The 19,543-nt window shown below is 38.6% G+C and overlaps 1 protein-coding gene across 5 annotated transcripts in view; it reads left to right on the top strand.

The window, feature by feature from the left end:
- BRINP3 (BMP/retinoic acid inducible neural specific 3) overlaps positions 1 to 19,543 on the top strand; it is a 482,278-nt gene that overhangs the window by 253,286 nt on the left and 209,449 nt on the right. For all 5 annotated transcript variants that reach the window (XM_006067708.4, XM_006067709.4, XM_006067707.4 and 2 more), the window contains one exon: positions 5,996 to 6,186. In XM_006067708.4, coding sequence (XP_006067770.1) covers positions 5,996 to 6,186 — 191 coding nt within the window. The remainder of the gene's footprint in view (positions 1 to 5,995; positions 6,187 to 19,543) is intronic.

The following is a 19,543-nucleotide window of genomic DNA, read 5'->3' as shown; positions in this document are numbered from 1 at the left end:
GACCTACACACAGATTTTTCAAGTGGCAGGTCAGGTGGTCTGGTATTCCCATCTCTTGAAGAACTTTCCATAGTTTATTGTGGTCCACACGGTCAAACGCTTTGGTGTAGTCAGTAAAGCAGACATTGATGTTTTTTGTAACTGTCTTACTTTTGGGATGATCCAGCGGATGTTGGCAATTTGATCTCTGGTTCCTCTGCTTTTGCTAAAAGCAGCTTGAACAGCTGGAATTTCACAGTTCTCATATTGCTGAAGCCTGACTTGGAGAATTTTGAGCATCCCTTTGCTAGCATGTGAGATGCGTGCAATTGTGCGGTAGTTTGAACATTCTTTTGCATTGCCTTTCTTAGGGACTGGAATAAAAACTGACCTTTTCCAGTCTTGTGGCCACTGCTGAGTTTTCCAAATTTGCTGACATACTGAGTGCAGCCCTTTCACAGCATCATACTTTAGGATTTGAAATAGCTCAACTGGAATTCCATCATGTCCACTAGCTTTGTTTATAATGATGATTTCTAAGGCCCACTTGACTTCACATTCCAGGATGTCTGGCTCTAGGTGAGTGATCACACCATTGTGATTATCTGGATCATGAAGATCTTTTTTGTACAGTTCTTCTGTGTATTCTTGCCACCTCTTCTTAATATCTTCTCCTTCTGTTAGGTCCATAACCATTTCTGTCCTTTATGAAGCCTATCTTTGCTTGATTGTATTATATTATATTTTCCTCAGTTTTTCTTAGAATATTTGTTATTGTTCTTTCATTTATCCTAATACACAATAATTATATAATAGAATATCTATGCATAGGAAATTCAAAAAAAATGTTTATCAATTTTTAATTTTAGTATATTGTAATCAGTAAGAGTACATCATAAGAAACACTGGGCTGGATGAAGCACAAGCTGGAATCAAGATTTCCAGGAGAAATATCAATAATCTCAGATATGTAGATGGCAGAAAGTGAAGAAGAACTAAAGAGCCTCTTGATGAAAGTGAAAGAGGAGAGTGAAAAAGTTGGCTTAAAGCTCAACATTCAGAAAATGAAGATCATGGCATCCAGTCCCATCACTTCATGGCAAATAGATGGGGAAACAGTGGAAACAATGGCTGACTTTATTTTTCTGGGCTCCAAAATCACTGCAGATGGTGATTGCAGCCATGAAATTAAAAGATGCTTACTCCTTGGAAGGAAAGTTATGACCAACCTAGACATTAAAAAGCAGAGACATTACTTTGCCAACAAAGGTTTGTCTAGTCAAGGCTATGGTTTTTCCAGTGGTCACGTATGGATGTGAGAGTTGGACTATAAAGAAAGCTGAGCACTGAAGAATTGATGCTTTTGAACTGTGGTGTTGGAGAAGACTCTTGAGAGTCCCCTGGACTGCAAGGAGATCCAACCAGTCCATCCTAAAGGAGATCAGCCCTGGGTGTTCATTGGAAGGACTGATGTTGAAGCTGAAGCTCCAATACTTTGGCCACCTGATGCAAAGAGCTGACTCATTTGAAAAGACTCTGATGGTGGGAAAGATTGAGGGCAGGAGGAGAAGTGGTGACAGAGGATGAGATGGTTGGGTGGCATCACCGACTCAATGGACATGGGTTTGTGTAGACTCCGGGAGTTGGTGATGGACAGGGAGGCCTGGTGTGCTGCGGTTCATGGGGTCACAATGAGTCGGACACGACTGAGCGACTGAACTGAAGTGAACTGACCTGAATCAGTAAGTGTGTTAAAGAAAGTTATCTGGACATTTGATAAAGAACAGTAAGACAGACTTTATGCATGGGGCCTCCTGCAATTGAGTTGTATAGCAGGGGAGATTGTGCTTAATTATGAGCAGAGCCAGGAAAATGGTGCATTTAGTCTATGAGCAGAGTAGAAGGGTTGGTAGATAGAATATTACAGAGAAGGCAGAGTAATTCTTTTTAAAGACACCTAACAGGAATCTTTGGAGAAGGCAATGGCACCCCACTCCAGTACTCTTGCCTGGAAAATCCAATGGACGGAGGAGCCTGGTAGGCTCCAGTCCATAGGGTTGCTAAGAGTCGGGCATGACTGAGCGACTTCACTTTCACTTTTCACTTTCATACATTGAAGAAGGAAATGGCAACCCACTCCGGTGCTCTTGCCTGGAGAATCCCAGGGACAGGGGAGCCTAGTAAGCTGCTGTCTATGGGTCGCACATAGTCGGACATGACTGAAGCGACTTAGCAGCAGCAGCAGCAACAGGAATCTTGCTGAAGGCAGACCAGGGTTACCAAATGTTACCAGAGAGATGGTAATGGATGCGGAATTTGGTCAGCTATTAAAGATGATCAGATGTTCAGGCTAGGGGATTCTTGCTAAAGTGACTTGACAGAATTCTTCCTAAAGTTGGATTTGCACATGCCTATAGAAAGAGTCTAGTCAAAACAAGCTCATATGAGTTTGTCTTGAGTCATCAAGGAGAAAAACTTTCTCAACTGATTTATTTTTTCAAACTTTTGAAATTTGCTAAGGATTTTTTAATGGAATATATGGCCAATATGTTCTATGTACTGTTCAGAAGAAATTTTCTTTTCCTCTTTATTATTATAAGGTTTCATATTTCACTAGATGATCTATCTTATTAAGTAGGTTGTGTAGATCTCTATTGTTACATTTTTACCCCACGAATGTATCTAGGTCTAGGAAACATGTTCTGGAGTCTCGTAACATTGTCAACGTATGGATATTTTAACCTATATCTTCTGTGTTCTACTTTATGAAAAGTGTTTCAATTAAAGCAGATTTGCAAGTTTTAGTCTTTAGCACTATTCAGTCTATTTCGTTTTCTGATGTAATAATTTTGACCTGAAGAGATGATTAATTTTTTTTCTTTTTTATTTACTTTTATCAAGATATCTTTTTCATTTGGTTTTTAACTGTATTTAAGAAGAGACACTGTTTGCTGTCTTAGTCTGTTCAGGCTGCTATAGCAAAATACCAATGACTGGGTAACTTGTAAACAGCAGAAACACCCTGCTCAAAGTTCTGGAAGCTAGAATTCGGAGATCAGAATGCCAAGATGGTTGAGTGAGGGCTGTCTTCCACTAACAGATTTTTCCTTGTATATTCTCATTGCAGGAGGGACAAAGAATCTCTTGGGAGACTCATTTACAAAGCATGACTTCCATTCCTGAGGGCTCTGCTCTCATAAGCCAAGCATGTCCCACAGACCCCACCTCCTAATACCATGATCTTAGAAGGACAGAATTTCAGCATATGAGTTTTGTGAGACACAAACATTCAGATCATAGCACTTGCATGTGTCATTGAGCTGCCTTATGACTTCTTAGATCATAAGAAGATAATGGCACTGATCTTTCTGTCTCCATGTGCAAGATGTTTGCTTGGGTACATGTGTGAGTTGGTCTCAGATTCAGTGAAACAAAATTTCCAAACCAGTTCATCCTTCCCTTCAAGGGTAAATGGTTGCTGCTTTTTTTTTTTTCCTTATAGTATTTGACATAAATATTTCTTTTTGCTTTCAGATGTTCCCATCTGAAGTCTGGTTACTGTGCAAATTACTTAATGCTGTTGATAATTTGATCCACTCGTTTATATATTTGAAGGTCTTTTTTTTTTCCTTCCGTAATTCTAATCTGCTTGATTTCCAGGATATGTGTGTGTGTGTGTGTGTGTGTGTGTGAGCGCATGCACACGCACGCACATGCACACACTCAGTTGTGTTTCACTCTTTGTGACCCTCCAGAATGTAGCCCACCAGGCTCCTCTGTCCATGAAATTTTCCAAGCAAGAATATAAGAGTGAGTTGTCATTTCTTTCTCCAGGGGATCTTCCAGACCCAGGGATCAACCCACATCTCTTGCATCTCCTGCTTTGGCATATGCTGAGTTCCAAATACAAACTGAGAATGCTACTTTCTGAAATAACATTGTTGACACATTATTTCTGATAGCAACTCACCTTATCTCTTGCAGAGAAGTAGAAACTGTCACTTAGAATTAGATGGTCACTAGACTGTGTCATTTTAAAATTGGCATTATTTTTAATTTTGAGAAGACAAACAAACTCTTCTTCTGCTAGAAATCTTATTTGGTGTTTTAGGAAACTGGCTTGCCAATTTGTCAATGGGCATAATGCCACCTGAACAGATGGGTTTCTGAAAGAATGAGAACAAGCTTCAAGTCTGACAATTACATGCTAGATGATCCAAGAATCTGGAAGTCTGAGGATGGCAAGTTCTTAATGTTAGTCTTAAATGGCATTGACACTTTTTTATCAACATTCAAACGTTGAAAACTGCAGCTTAACTGTAATTCGCTTAACTTCAGATTTCACCTTAGAGGGTCCATTGTCAAGAACCTAAAGCTCCCATGGATGTTAGTGATTTCTACAAAGCTATCAACACACAATAATATAATATTTAATGTCATGTATTTGTTGTTGTTTAGTCACTCAGTTGTGTCCAATTTTTTGTGACCCCATGGATTGCAGCACACAAGAAACCTCTGAGCTTCAGTTCAGTTCAGTCATCTCCGACTCACTGTGACCCCATGAACTGCAGCACGCCAGGCCTCCCTGTCCATCCAACTCCCAGAATTTACTCAAACTCATGTCCTTGGAGTCCATGATGCCATCCAACCATCTCATCCCCTTCTCCTCTGCCTTCAGTCTTTCCCAGCATTAGGGTCTTTTCAAATGTGTCAGTTCTTCACATCAGGTGGCCAAGGTATTGGAATTTCACCTTCAGCATCAGTCAGTCCAATGAATATTCAGGACTTATTTCCTTTAGGATGGACTGGTTGGATCTCCTTGCAGTCCAAGGGTCTCTCAAGAGTCTTCTCCAACACCACAGTTAAAAAGCATTAATTCTTCGGCGCTCAGCTTTCTTTATAGTCAAACTCTCACATCCACACATGACTACTGGAAAAAATACAGCTTTGACTAGACGGACCTTTGTTGGCAAAGTAATGTCTCTGCTTTTTAATGTCTAGGTTGGTCATAACTTTTCTTCTAAGAAGCAGATGATTTTTTAATTTCATGGCTGCAGTCACCATGTGCAGTGATTTTGGAGCCCAAAAAAATGAAGTCTCTCACTGTTTCCATTGTTTCCTCATTTATTTGCCATGAAGTGATGGGACTGGTTGCCATGATCTTAGTTTTCTGAATGTTGAGATTTAAGCCAATTTTTTCACTCTCCTCTTTCACTTTCATCAAGAGGCTCTTTAGTTCTTCACTTTCTGCCATAAGGGTGGTTTCATCTGCATGCCTGGGGTTATTTATATTTCTTCCAGCAATCTTGATTCCAGCTTCTGCTTCAACCAGCCCAGCATTTCTCATGATAACCTCTGAGCTTAATACACATATTTATATAATTGTATAGTCATATATATGTTTTCTCTTCATTTTAAAGATACAATTGAAAGCAGGTAATGTTTTGAAGTGGTCTTCCAAGGTGGCTCAGTGGTAAGGAATCTGCTTGCCAATCAGGAAATGTGGGTTTGATCCTTGGGTCTGAAAGATCCCCTGGGGAAGGAAATAGCCCCCTTTCCAGGATTTTTGCCTGAGAAATCAAGAGTTGGACATTACTTAGCAACTAAACAACAATATTTTGTAATATACTTGATCAAGTTTCCATTTGCCATAATGATCTATAGTAACTATTGTTTGTTTTACATATTTTCTTATCTTAATTTGCTTAATTTTGGGGCTACATTAGTGTTAGATAAGCTAAACCATACGAAAAAGTCAATAAAATCTAGAGAAAAAATTCTCCAAAAGCTTGCTATTCAGTGCTTACTAAATATGTATTCACAACCATGATCATCCTGGGTACTTTTCTACGTATGTGTGAAATATTTGTGAACAAAAATATAAATAAAACTCCCTGCCCATTTGTTGTCACTCTTTTGTTTCATAATGGTTATAATCTAGGCTTCCTCAGTTGCAGGTAATTAAAACACTGATTTTAAGTGGAAAATGGAATAATGTAAAATATTATTCATGCAGGAGAGGAGTCACTCACAATTTTTGTGGACAAGCGGAAGCTGAGCAAACGATCTGAAGGAAGTGACCCCAGCGCCAATAGCTCCTCGGTTACTCTGGAGACTCTACATCAACTGGCTGCTTCCTATTTCATTGACAGGGACAGCACCCTTCGGAGACTTCACCACATTCAAATCGCATCCACTGCCATAAAGGTATGAATATGTTTATCTTATGATTATATCATACCATGAGGCTTCCCTACTGGTTTAGCGGTAAAGAATCTGCCTGCAGTGCCGAAGACTGGTTTTCAATCCCTGGGTCGGGAATATCCTCTGGAGAAGGGAATGGCAGCCAACTCCAGTATTCTTGCCTTGAGAATTCCATGGACAGAGGAGCCTGGCATTCTACAGACCATGGGGTTGCAAAAATTGGATATGACTTAGAGACTAAACCATCATATCATACCATTGTGTTTTCTGTCCCTAAAATCCGTTTCTATGTATGTTCATGGCTCACTGATTTAAACCATGGTGTCTTGAAGAATAATGTATTATTTCCTTTTGTTTTGAGTTTTGCAATACATTTAAGGTGAAATTATATATATATTTTTTCATGTAATTTTGTTAACTGGATAATTGGATTAAGGTTTTTCAAGTCAGAGCATTAATTGAAATGCACATGAATTGAGTTTATCCTTGGCTACTTAGACTCACACACAAAGCATACATGGATGAAACTTTGTTTTAATAATACTGATTTCTTTTGTAAAACTTCATAATTTGATTTGTGTGCATTTAAAAACATTATCCTGAGTAGTGGATGATTGGGCTCAAAATGAGTCAGTGACACAAAAATCATTAAGAAGTCTGATTCAAGGAGTATTTCCCCCTTTGTTTTTTAAGACACAGTTAAGGAGTACAAGTAGTTGTTTTTAAGTTTCTAGAAGTCAATATACACCATAATCTGGAGCTAGTGGACAAATCCATGTGTTTGCTAAAATCTTTAGCCTTTGACTCAACTAAAGTTGACTTTATGAAAGCTGAGAGAATGGGAAAACAGGATACCTTTAATTTTCAGAAGAAAGAGAAAGACAGAGAGAGAGAGAAGCAGTAGTTTCCAGAACAATAGATGTTTTGACATATTTCTCTGGAAGTTTGGATAAGCATGTTGTTGTGTTTGGGTTTGGCCAGGGGCCATTGTAAAATTAACAGACCATAGAGTTGGCACAATATCATGGTGTGATTCTGGACAAAGTAGTAAGAACAAAATAAAACATAAAGAGCATTTCTTAGTGTTTTAAATGTAACATGTCATAATTAATGTAAAAATCAGTCATTAAATATATCATTATATTGCTTTGTGAGATTAAAATTAGTATTTTTATTTTTTCAGTTACTTGAAAAATTAGTACATTGATATGTTGAGAATGCTAGACAAATTAGCCCAAGGTACATCTTTTGTCTAAGATTCTCCTAGAGAGAATAAAAGGTTACATGAAAATATCTTTAGCTTAAGAGTTGCACAAATAATAACTGCTGATTTCCAATACTGTTTGTAAATGAGGTTAAGAAAAAGACTTCTGTAGAGATAAATTGTACAATTATAGTCTACCTCTGACCATAGAATTTAGGTTATATTGAGTAATCAAGTATATAAATAATATTTATACCATATAGATACAAATGTGGCCAGCATGAATGCAGATGTTGTATTAATTTTAAAATATTGTAAGGTAGAGTAGTGTTGTAGGTATTTAGCTTAAGGTTACTGAGAGGAAATAGGCTTTTTCAGAAATCAATTTCAGTGATATAAACAGTGACTTAAAGTATATTTTCTAATAGAAGACATCATTGTTGTAAGTGTGTTTATTATATGGCTATTGATTTTTCACTCAGCACACCAAGTAGAATTATACAATAGAGTTTTCGTATCCATAGTAAGTATTCATTCACAGTTCATATCAAAACTTAATGGATATTTGTACATACTCTTTTGTCCCAGAATAGAAATCTGTATCACAAAAGGCACATGTTTTAATGGCTAGGCTATTGTATGCAGGAAGTGTTCTTAGACACTGATGCTACAGCTGATGTTGATAAGGCTTCATGGATGGTAGAAATGAGCCAGCCTCAAAGTAGAAGTGACTTTTATAAATGAGTAGACTCACAGTAGCTCTACGGAACACAGAGGAGCAGCCTGGAGTGTGGGAGAGTGAACAGTTTTGCCTTGAAAGGACTCCAGAAAATACTCTTTATCCAGTAGTCTTGGAAGGGAGTTCTAATGCACACAATGGAAATAGTGTCTAAAGTAATTATATTTATTTATTTTTGGCTGTTCTGCGTCTTGGTTGCTGTCTGGGCTTTTTTCTAGTTGCATTGAGCAGGGGCTACTCCCTAGTTGTGGTTTGAGGGCTTCTGGTTGTGGCTTCTCGTTGCAGAGCATGGGCTCTAGGGAATGAGTGCAGGCTTCGGTGGCTTCAGCTCCCAGGCTTTAGAGCACAGGCTTAGTAGTTGTGGTGCATGGGCTTAGTTGCTCTGTAGCACGTGCTCTCTCACAGACCAGGGATCAAACCCATGTCTCCTGCACTGGTAGGCAGATTCTGTATCACAGTACCTAAGGAAGTCTCCATAATGGAAATATTTTAAAGTGTGTGTAGCAGGGCTGGAAACAGGAAAAAAAAGTGGAACTTTAGATCAGGGAGAGGAAACAGAGAACAATATAGGAATCATACAGAGATGGATGGATTGTAAAGAAAAGTTCACATATCCTATCTGTAACTAGGAAAAAAAGGGAATGAGGTATGTGTACTGGGAGCAACAAGGTTCAGAAAATAATCTGAAAGTACCCAAGGCCTGCAAGGGTGAGGTAGTAGGAGCTGGGAAAGAGGGGAGGGCGATCAGACTTTTCAGGATTAAAAATAAACATGGATGGAGTTCCTACCTGAGGCAGTAAAGTAACTAGTGATTATCTGACCCATGGTCAGCTGCAGTCTGGGCTACTGTGAAAGCTCTGGGAAACATTCTTGAGCAGCTCTACAGGGTCCTTGAATTTCATGCACATTTTTATTATGCTGTGTAATTTCCTGGAGAGAGTATCTTTTATTTTTCTTAGTTATCAAATGTATAGATAAAAGATGTCCCTCCTCAAGTATAAGATTATAATTGCTTAGATGTAATTGAGCAGGCTGAAAGTGACTGAATGGCTACGGTGGTGGGTGTGTAAGCAAAATCCAAGGGTATTCAACTTCTGAAATTATTTTACTTGAATAAACAACTGACTGCAAAGTGCTTTTGTAGTATATCTGAAATCAAAAGCTGAACAATTCTACCAACTCTCTAAAGGTTCAATGTGTTGCTTTTATATTTTAAAGATTCACACTAGGGATACCAACATCTATAATTTCTTTGATTAGATAAAAAACCTTGGGTTTTAAGTGTCATGTAGTGGGCATGTAATTTCTTGAACAAATGTTGTATGAAGATGTGTCATGATTCATAGAATCTAGGAGACAGAGTATTGTTAAAAAATAAAGTCAAATAAGATCATTATCAGATAACAGCAAAAATATTGTTAAATCTGCATTATCATGCCTACTTTTATCATGCTAATTCTTTAAAAAACATAGGAGTTGGATAAATAGCATTGACTATGAACCAGTTTCTAGAAAAGGAAATTGAACAAATGGTTGCTTTTATCTCTTATAACCATGAATGTAAATGTAGACTGAAGTTCATTAACACACCTATAAACAAAAAAGGAATGGCTCAAATGCCTATATAGCTTAATTAACTGCTATATTATTCCAATAATGGCATTTATGTCAAATATTATTTCTCAATATAATTATTAGTGCAAAAAATATCAAGTATAATGTCTAGGATTCTCCATTATTTTCAGAACATTCAATTAAATTGACTCAAGTTCCCTAAAAAAATCACACTAACATATTCCTTAGGTTTATTTTGAAATAGTTGAATGAACTTTAATATGATTGTCAAAGATGAGAAAAATAAAAATAGATATATTGTGGGAAATTTAATCAATTGCCTGATATGCTATATGCATTTTCAAAAATTTCCTTTATACTCTGTTTTAAAATAAAATTTTGAATCTGTTAAAACTCTAAAAGTTATCATTATTTTTCTAAAAGAAAATATACAATAATTACAATACAATACAAAAAGATACAATACAATAATATATTCCTAGCATTTTCCTAACATAGAAAATTTACTGGAAATATATTTAAAATTATGGTGTTTAGAATTTTTTCCAACAAATTTAGTAAAAGGCACAAACAATATGATAAAATCAACTTACAGGTCAATATTCCAGCTAAAAAATCCATCTTCAAATGATGTTTTGGTGCTCCATAGTTTACTAAGGGTGGTCAAGGTGATACTGAGAAGAAGTTTCATGACTTTAGAGCTTCATTTATATTTCTGAAATTATAAAGATACATTAATATAAACTTCAAGAACTATTCATAAAGTTAGGATATATATTAGAACATTAGAATATACAATGGAGCAAAGACAGTCTCTTTGACAAGTGGTGATGGGAAAGTTGGACCACAACACATGTATCAGTATACTAAAATGAACTCTGGGAGTTGGTGATGGACAGGGAGGCCTGGCGTGCTGCAGTCCGTGGGGTCGCAAAGAGTTGGACACGACTGAGCAACTGAACTAAACTGACTGAAAATAAACTCAAAATGGCTTAAAGACTTAAATATAAGACAGGACATCATAAAACTCCTGGAAGAGAACATAGGCAACACATTCTCTGACATAAATCATATCAATGTTTTCTTAGGTCAATCTCCTAAGGCAATAGGAAAAAAACAACAGCAACAAGAATGGGACCCAATCAATTTCATAAGCTTTTACACAGCAAAGAAAACCATAAACAAAAAGAAAAGACAACCAACGCACTGGAAGAAAATATCTGCAAAGTATGTGGCTGATGAGGGCTTAATTTCCAAAATACCCAAACAGGTCATACAGCTCAACAACGCAAAACAACAACCCAATCAAAATATGGGCAGCAGACCTAAACAGACTTATTTTCTCCAAAGAAGACATACAGATGATCAACAAGCATGTAATAAGATACTCAACAGTGATAATTATCAAGAAATGTAAATAAAACCTACCATGAATATTACCTCACCTGAGTCAGAATGGCCATCACTAAATAGTAAAGGCTGGAGTTCAGTTCAGTCACTCAGTCGTGCCCGACTCTGTGATTCCAATATAAGTGTTCTTTATAATTCAAATGCTAATCATGCTAAGTTGTCATTCCTTGTTCAGTTGCTCAGTCATGTCCAGCTCTTTGGAACCCCATGGACTGCAGCATGTGAGGCTTCCCTGTCCATCATCACTCCCAAAGCTTGCTCAAGCTCATGTCCATCGAGTTGGTGATGCCATCCAACCATCTCATCCTCTGTCGTCCCCTTCTCCTTCCGCCTTCAATCTTTCCCAGCATCAGGGTCTTTTCTAATAGGCCACCTATTTCTATCAGGTAGCCAAAGTATTGGACTTTGAGCTTCAGCATCAGTCCTTCCAATGAGTATTCATGGTTATCTCCTTTAAGATTGACAGGTTGAATCTCCTTGCAGTCCAAGGGACTCTCAGGAGTCTTCTCCAACACCACAGTTCAAAAGCATCAATTCTTTAGTGCTCAGCCCTCTTTATTGTCCAACTCTCACATCCATACATGACTACTGGAAAAACCATACCGTTGACTAGATGGACCTTCGTCAGCAAAGTAATGTCTCTTCTTTTTAATATGCTGTCTAGGTTGGAGAGGGTGTGGAGAAAAGGGAACCCTCTTACAATGTTAATGAAAATATAAATTGTTATAGCCCTTATGGTAACAATATAGAAGTTCCTTGAAACGCTAAAGATAGAGTTACCATATGATCCAGCAATCCTATTTCTTGGCATTTATCTGGAGAAACTCTAATTTGAAAAGATACAAGTACCCCAATAGTTCATTTCAAGCTATTTACAATAGCCAAGACATATTCAGTTCAGTTAAGTTCAGTCACTCAGTCCTGTCCGACTCTTTGTGACCCCATGGACTGCAACATGCCAGGCTTCCCTGTCCTTCACTATCTCCCAGAGTTTGCTCAAAAACTCATGTCCATTTTGTCAGTGATGCCATCCAAACATCTGATCCTCTATCATCCCCTTCTCCTCCTGCCTTCAATCTTTCCCAACATCAGGGTCTTTTCTAAGGAGTTAGTTCTTCACATCAGGTGGCCAAATATTTGAGCTTCAGCTTTAGCGTCAGTCCTTCCAATGAGTATTCAGGGATTGACTTTTAGGATTGACTGGTTTGATCCCCTTGTTATCCAAGGGACTCTCAAGAGTCTTCTACAGCACCACAGTTCAAAGGCATCAATTCTTTGGGACTCAGCCTTTTTCATTGTCCAGGTTTCACATCCGTACTTGACTACTGGAAAAACCATAGCTTTGACTATATGGACCTTTGTTGACAAAGTCATGTCTCTGCATTGTAATATGCTATCTAGATTGACCATAGCTTTCTTCCAAGGAGCAAGCGTCTTTTGATTTCATGGCTGCAGTCACCATCTGCAGTAATTTTGGAGTACAGGAAAATAAAGTTTCTCACTGTTTCCACTGTTTCCCCATCTATTTGCCATGAAGTGATGGGACTGGATGCTGTGATCTTAGTTTTTTGAATATTGAATTTTAAGCCAACTTTTTAACTCTCCTTTTTCACTTTCATCAAGAGGCTCTTTAGTTCCTCTTTATATTCGTATGTTGTACTGTTGTGCAATGATTAAATTCTTGGAATCAAAATTTTCCATAATAATAAAGAATCATATTTTTTTCATATTCAGAATTTTCATATGCTTGATAACAACTTTGTAGTTTGCATTATGGATATTTATTTCCCCTGTGCCATGTCTTCATGGCTTTTGATAAATAATTTTTGGAGGGCAAAAGCAGAAACTATTTTTACTTTTTTTGGTTTTTAATCAAAATAATGTCTTATATATGTTTTGTTGTTGTTCAGTTGCTAAGTCATGTCCAACTCTTTGTGACCCCATGGACTGTAGCACACCACACTCTCCAGTCCTTCACTATATCCTGCAGATTGCTAAAACTCTTGTTCATTGAGTTGATAATGCTGTCTATCTCAACTTCTGCCACCCCCTTCTCCTTTTGCCTTCAATCTTTTTCAGCATTGGGGTCTTTTTCAATGAGTTGGCTCTTTGCATCAGGTGGCCAAAGCATTGAAGCTTCAGATTCAGCATCAGTCCTCTTTATAAATAGTGGCATGTTGTCTGACTCTTTGTGACCCCATCGACTGAAGAACGCCAGGCCACCTTGTCCCTTACAGACACCCGTACCCTGGAGTTCACCCAAGTTCATGTCCATTGAATTGGTGATGCTATCTAACAATCTCATCTCCTGCCACCCTCTTCTCCATTTGCCTTCGATCTTTCCCAGCATTTAGAGTCTTTTCCAGTGGGTCGTCTGTTTGCATATTGGAGCTTCAGCTTCAGCATCAGTCCTTCCAATGAGTATTCAGGATTGATTTGCATTTGGTCCTATCATAGCAAATAGATGGGGAAACAGTGAGAAACTTTATTTTCTTGGGCTCCAAAATCACTGTGGATGGTGACTGCAGCCATGAAATTAAAAGACACTTACTCGTTAGAAGAAAAGCTATGACAAACCTAGACAGAGTATTAAAAAGCAGAGACATTACTTTGCCTACAAAGGTCCATATAGTCAAAGCTATGGTTTTTCCAGTAGTCAAGTACGGATGTGAAACCTGGAAAGATAAAAAGGCTGAGTCCCAAAAAATTGATGCCTTTGAACTGTGGTACTATAGAAGACTCTTGAGAGTCCCTTGGACAGCAAGGAGATCAAACCAGTCAATCCTAAAAGAAATTAACCCTGAATATTCATTGAAGGACTGATGCTGAAGTTGAAGCTCCAATACTTTGGCCACCTGATGTGAAGAGCTGATTCATTGGAAAAGACTCTGATGCTGGGAAAGATTGAAGGCAGGAGGAGACGGGGATGACAGAGAATGAGATGGTTGGATGGCATCACCGACTCAGTGGATGTGGGTTTGAGCAAACACTGGGAGATAGTGAAGGGCAGGGAATCCTGGTATGCTGCAGTCCATGGGGTCGCAAGAGTTGGACACGACTGAGTGACTGAACAACTCATATCTGTACATGACTACTAGAAAGACCGTAGCTTTGATGATAAGGACTTTTGTTAGCAAAGTGATGTCTTTACTTTTTAATATGCTATCTAGGTTTATCTGGGCTTCCCTGGTAACTCAGCTGGTAAAGAATCCACCTGCAATTCAAGAGACCTCAGTTCCATTCCTGGGTTGGGAAGATCCCCTGTAGGAGGGCATGGCAACCCACTGCAGTGTTCTTCCCTGGAGAATCCCCATGGACAGAGGAGCCTGGTGAGCTACAGTCCACGGGGTCGCAAAGAGTTGGACACAACTGAGCAACAAAGCACAGCACAGCACAGCACTAGGTTTGTCATAGCCTTCCTTCTAAAAAGCAAGAATCTTCTATTTTCATGGCTGTAGTCATCATGCATAGTGATTTTGTGTTTCCATAAGCCAGAAAGGAAATGCTAATAATTCATGGAGTACTGCACAAAATGCTTAGAAATGTCATGCCTCACTGGTGGGGCATATCAAAGGGTACTGCTGCTGCTGCTGCTGCTAAGTCGCTTCAGGCTCTGCCATCCCTGGGATTCTCCAGGCAAGAACACTGGAGTGGATCGCCATTTCCTTCTCCAATGCATGAAAGTAAAAAGGGAAAATGAAGTCACTCAGTCATGTCCGACTCTTCTCAACCCCATGGACTGAAGCCCACCAGGCTCCTCCATCCATGGGATTTTCCAGGCAAGAGTACTGGAGTGGGTTGCCATTGCCTTCTCTAGGGGATCATCTTGACCCAGAGATCAAACCTGGGTCTTCCACACTGTAGCCAGATACTTCACCATCTGAGCCACCAGGAAAGAAACAAGTCATAGGTCTTATCTAAATTTAGTGGAAGATTACAGAAGATTGTGCATACCATAAGGAAAAGGTTGGGAGTGGACCTTAGAATCTATTGCCAAAGACTAAATGAAAAATATTTGAAGGGTTAATGACCAATTTCTAAATTAATTGGGATATTTAAAACCCACAGATCCTAGCAACTCAAAAGATGCCAAACATGAGAAAGGTTAAGAAAATTACACCTAGCTAGGCCTTTCATTTGGGCTCCAAAATCACTGTACGTGGTGACTGCAGCTGTGAAATTAAAAGATGCTTACTCCTTGGAAGGAAAGTTGTGACCAACCTAGATAGCATATTCAAAAGCAGAGATTACTTTGCCAACGAAGGTCCATCTAGTCAAGGCTACAGTTTTGCCAGTAGTCATGTATGGATGTGTGAGTTGGACTATAAAGAAAGTTGAGCACCTAAGAATTGATGCTTTTAAACTGTGGTGTTGGAGAAGACTCTTGAGAGTCCCTTTGACTTCAAGAAGATCCAACCAGTCCATCCTAAAAGAGATCAGTCTGAATGTTCATTGGAAGGACTGGTGTTGAAGCTGAAATTCCAATACTTTGGCCACCTGATGTGAAGAGCTGACCCATTTGAAAAGATCCTGACACTGGGAAAGATTGAAGGCAGGAGGATAAGGGGATGACAGAGGATGAGATGATTGGATGGCATCATCAACTCAATGGACATGAGTTTGGATAAATGCTGGGAATTGGTGGTGATGGACAGGGAGGCCTGGCATGCTGCGGTCCATGGGGTTGCAAAAAGTCGAACACAACTGAGTGACTGAACTGAACTGAACTGAGGCATTTCATAATCAGCTTCCCTGGTGGCTCAGATGGTAAGGAATCTGCCTGCAATGCGGGAGACCTGAGTTCGATCCCTGGCTTGGGAAGATCCCCTGGAGAAAGGAATGGCTACCCATTCCAGTATTCTGGCCTGGATAATTCCATGGACAGAAGAGCCTGGCAAGCTGCAGTTCATGGGGTCACAAAGAGTTGGACATAACTGAGTGACTTTCAGTTTCACTTTTCATTTCATAATCAAATTGCTCAAATTTGTGACCCTATGGACTGTAGTCCACCAGGCTCCTCTGTCAGGCAAGAGTACTGAAGTGGATTGCCATTTCCTTCTCCAGGGGATCTTCCTGATTCAGGGATCAAACCTGGATCTCCTGCATTGTTGGCAGATTCTTTACCATCTGAATTGTAGGGAAGTCCATAAATTGCTCAAAACCACTATTAAAAAGAATATCTGACTTTCCGTTAGTTATCAGAGGATTCCCAACCAGAATAAATGGACATTTTGCTAAGATATAAGGTTGACCAAGACTGTAAATGCTTAGATATAAATTCATGTGGTACAGGGAGTCAGGGGAAAGAAAGGACACATTAGGTGCAGAAGAATAGAGCTGATGGTGATAGCAGATTCCTTGAAACAATGCAAGTAAGAAAATAGTGGAGATGAGAACTTTAAAATACTAAAAAATTCTGTCAATATAAAGCTTATTTTCTAATAAAAATGTTTCAGTAATGGAAAATATATTTGCAAATGTATAAAATCTGCAAGATTCTCAGTGGCAAACCTGAATGACAGAAATGATGTAAGAAAATTTTCAGGCAAGAAGGTAGCTAATGTCAGTCATTGACTACATAAATGTGTACTTATGTAAATGAATGAAGAAAAGTGAAAAGGGAAAATGGTGCCAACACTGGTAATTATCTTTTATTATTGTTGTTGTTTTGTCTCTTTAAAAGAAGCATTTCTTTAAACAATACCACAATCAATGTATTATGAGGTTTATAGCATATATATAAATAAGTAGTGGGCCCACAATAGCATAAAGATTAGATGAAGTGTACTGGATGTAGTTGACCCTTGAACAACATGGGTTTGAACTACAAGTGTCTACTTACAAGGAGATCTTTCTTCAATAGTAAATGCTGCAGTCCTACATGACCCATGGTTAGCTGAATCCATGGGTACAGAATTAACTGTATAGAGGAACCATAGAGACAGACGGCCAATTATGAGTTATACTCATTTTCTACCATATGGAGGTTGGTACCCCTAAACTCCTCTTGTTCAAAGGTCAAGTGTATAAAATTTAAAGTTCTTATATTGTCAGTGAAATTCTATAATATAATTTAAAGGTAGTTTGATAAGTGTGTATACTACAAACCTTAAAACAAGCACTAAAATAACAAAACATTATAGTTAACAGGACAGAAAGGTAATAAAATAGAATTATTTTAAAACTAACTCAAAGGAAGTTAAAAATAAGAAAAAGGGAAGAAAGAACAGAATGGGAAATAGAGAATAAATATTAAGTAAATAGACTTAAACCTAATAATATCAACCTTCTATTAAAATGCACATCAGTGTCACACTGACTTTTTTAAGAAAGTAAAATTTGACTATACATTGTCTACAGGAGAATCATTTGAAATTTGAAAGTAAGTTAAAAGTAAAAGGATGAGAGTAGATATGTGATTTTAACACTGGAGTGACTATCTTAATATGAGAGAAGTATATTCCAGAGAAGAATCTTACCAGTTGTTCAGTCGCTCAGTCGTGTCCAACTCTTTGTGACTATAGACTATAGTACACCAGGCTTCCCTGTCCTTCAGCATCTCCCAGAGTTTGCTCAATCTCATGTCCATTGAGTCAATGATGCCATCCAACCATCTTGTCCTCTGTTTTCCCCTTCTCCTCCTGCCTTCACTTTTTCCAGCATCAGGGTCTTTTCCAAAAAGTCAGCTCTTCGCATCAGGTGGCCAAAGTATTGGAGCTTCAGCTTCAGCATCAGTCCTTCCAATGAATACTTAGGGTTAATTTCTTTTAGGATTGACTGGTTTGATCTTGTTGCAGTCTCAGGGACTCTCAAGAGTCTTCTCCAATACTACACTTTGAAAGCATCAGTTCTTCAGGGCTCAGCCTTCTTTATGGTCCAACTCTCACATCTGTACATGACTACTGGAAAAATCATAGGGAAAGGCTACCCACTCCAGTATTTTGGCCTGGAGAATTCCACAGACTCTATAGTCTGGCACATCCCTTGTGGCTCAAATGGTAAAGCATCTGCCTGCAATGTGGGAGACCCGGGTTTGATCCCTGGGTCAGGAAGATCCCCTGGCAAAGGAAAGGGCAACCCACTCTAGTATCCTTGCCTGGAAAATCCCATAGATGGAGAAGCCTGGTAGACTACAGTCCATGGGGTCGCAGAGTCAGACACAACTGAGTGACTTTCACTTTCAAGTTCAAGGCATACAATGGGAAAAAGAGCTAGGAAAGATGTCCATTGAAGCCTTTCAGGCTTTCACCAAGTACCAGGCGCTGATCTTCCAAGTGTGGATGGAGAAGCCTGCAAAGAGGAAGGTGAACTCCCAGTGTGCAGAAAGTTAGGACAAGACGGTAAAGCAAAGAATTCTGCAGGATCCCAAGAGATCAACAGCCAAGCCTTCAAGCTGGAAGAGATTCCTCTTGATTCAGAAGTTGGCAGCTGGGTTGTAAAGAGTGTATTAATTTCCTGAGTCTCACTCTTGGCCAGATCCTAAGTCCTTCTGAAAAGAAAGTGCTGATGCTGTCTTCCAACTGTTTTAAGCCAGAAGTCACTAAATCAAGTCAGATTTTGAAGAAATCTCTGGTCAACCTCAATTCCAGATTAGCCTATTCAGTCACACTTAATAGAAACCTAATACGGGAAGAAGTATGCTTATTTTCAGAGGAAGTATTATTTACATAGAGTCTTAATTTTACTGTTTCTTTTTCTTTTTTTTATACATGATGTTTGACAATAGCAATAATATATGAAAAAGCAAGAGAAATGTGGATTCAAAAGGCATGACAGGCAGTAGTCAAGGAAAGCAGACTAAGAAATGAATAATTATTCTATTGTCAAATGTTTCCCATTGTATGCCTTGAACTTGGTGAAAGCCAAAAATGCATCAGAGGGTTTCTCCTAAAGCCTTGTACTTGAGGAAAGCACAGTTGCTTCTCTCAGCTATGCTGTTTTGCAGCTAACTTCTCATGTGCTAAATTCATGTGGTCAGTGACGGCTAATGGCAGTAATTGCCTGGGAGGGTGTATACTCTCCCAGGAACTTCCTGGTATTTTAATTCATCATACTGGCACTGACAAAGATACTAAACATTCAATTCTAGTTTCCCTTTATTTTATAAATGGCAGATTTATCGTCTTCCCTCTCTGCCAGAGATTAGAGCAGCCTAGTGTTATTTTTCCCTCTGAAAAGCTAATTATTTTCTGGATTTAAATATATTTACAGCATCCACTATACTCTTATAGTTAAAAAGAAAAACTTTGACTTTGGCTTTCATTGTTAGGGTGAGAATGATGGTTTCTTATGATTTTCTGCATCCTAACTAGAGTTTGAAGTCCTTACTTTTAGCCTCTGCTATTTCATTTCTATTTCTCTGTATCCCTTGATAACTACATAAATTTGCTCAAAACACTATATTGGATCACATAATTTTTTCTCATATGAGG

This window comes from Bubalus bubalis, chromosome 5 (genome assembly GCF_019923935.1).
Source record: "Bubalus bubalis isolate 160015118507 breed Murrah chromosome 5, NDDB_SH_1, whole genome shotgun sequence".
Classification (NCBI taxonomy): domain Eukaryota; kingdom Metazoa; phylum Chordata; class Mammalia; order Artiodactyla; family Bovidae; genus Bubalus; species Bubalus bubalis.
The sequence above is the reverse complement of the archived record's forward strand: the minus strand, read 5'-3'. Positions and strand labels throughout refer to the sequence as shown.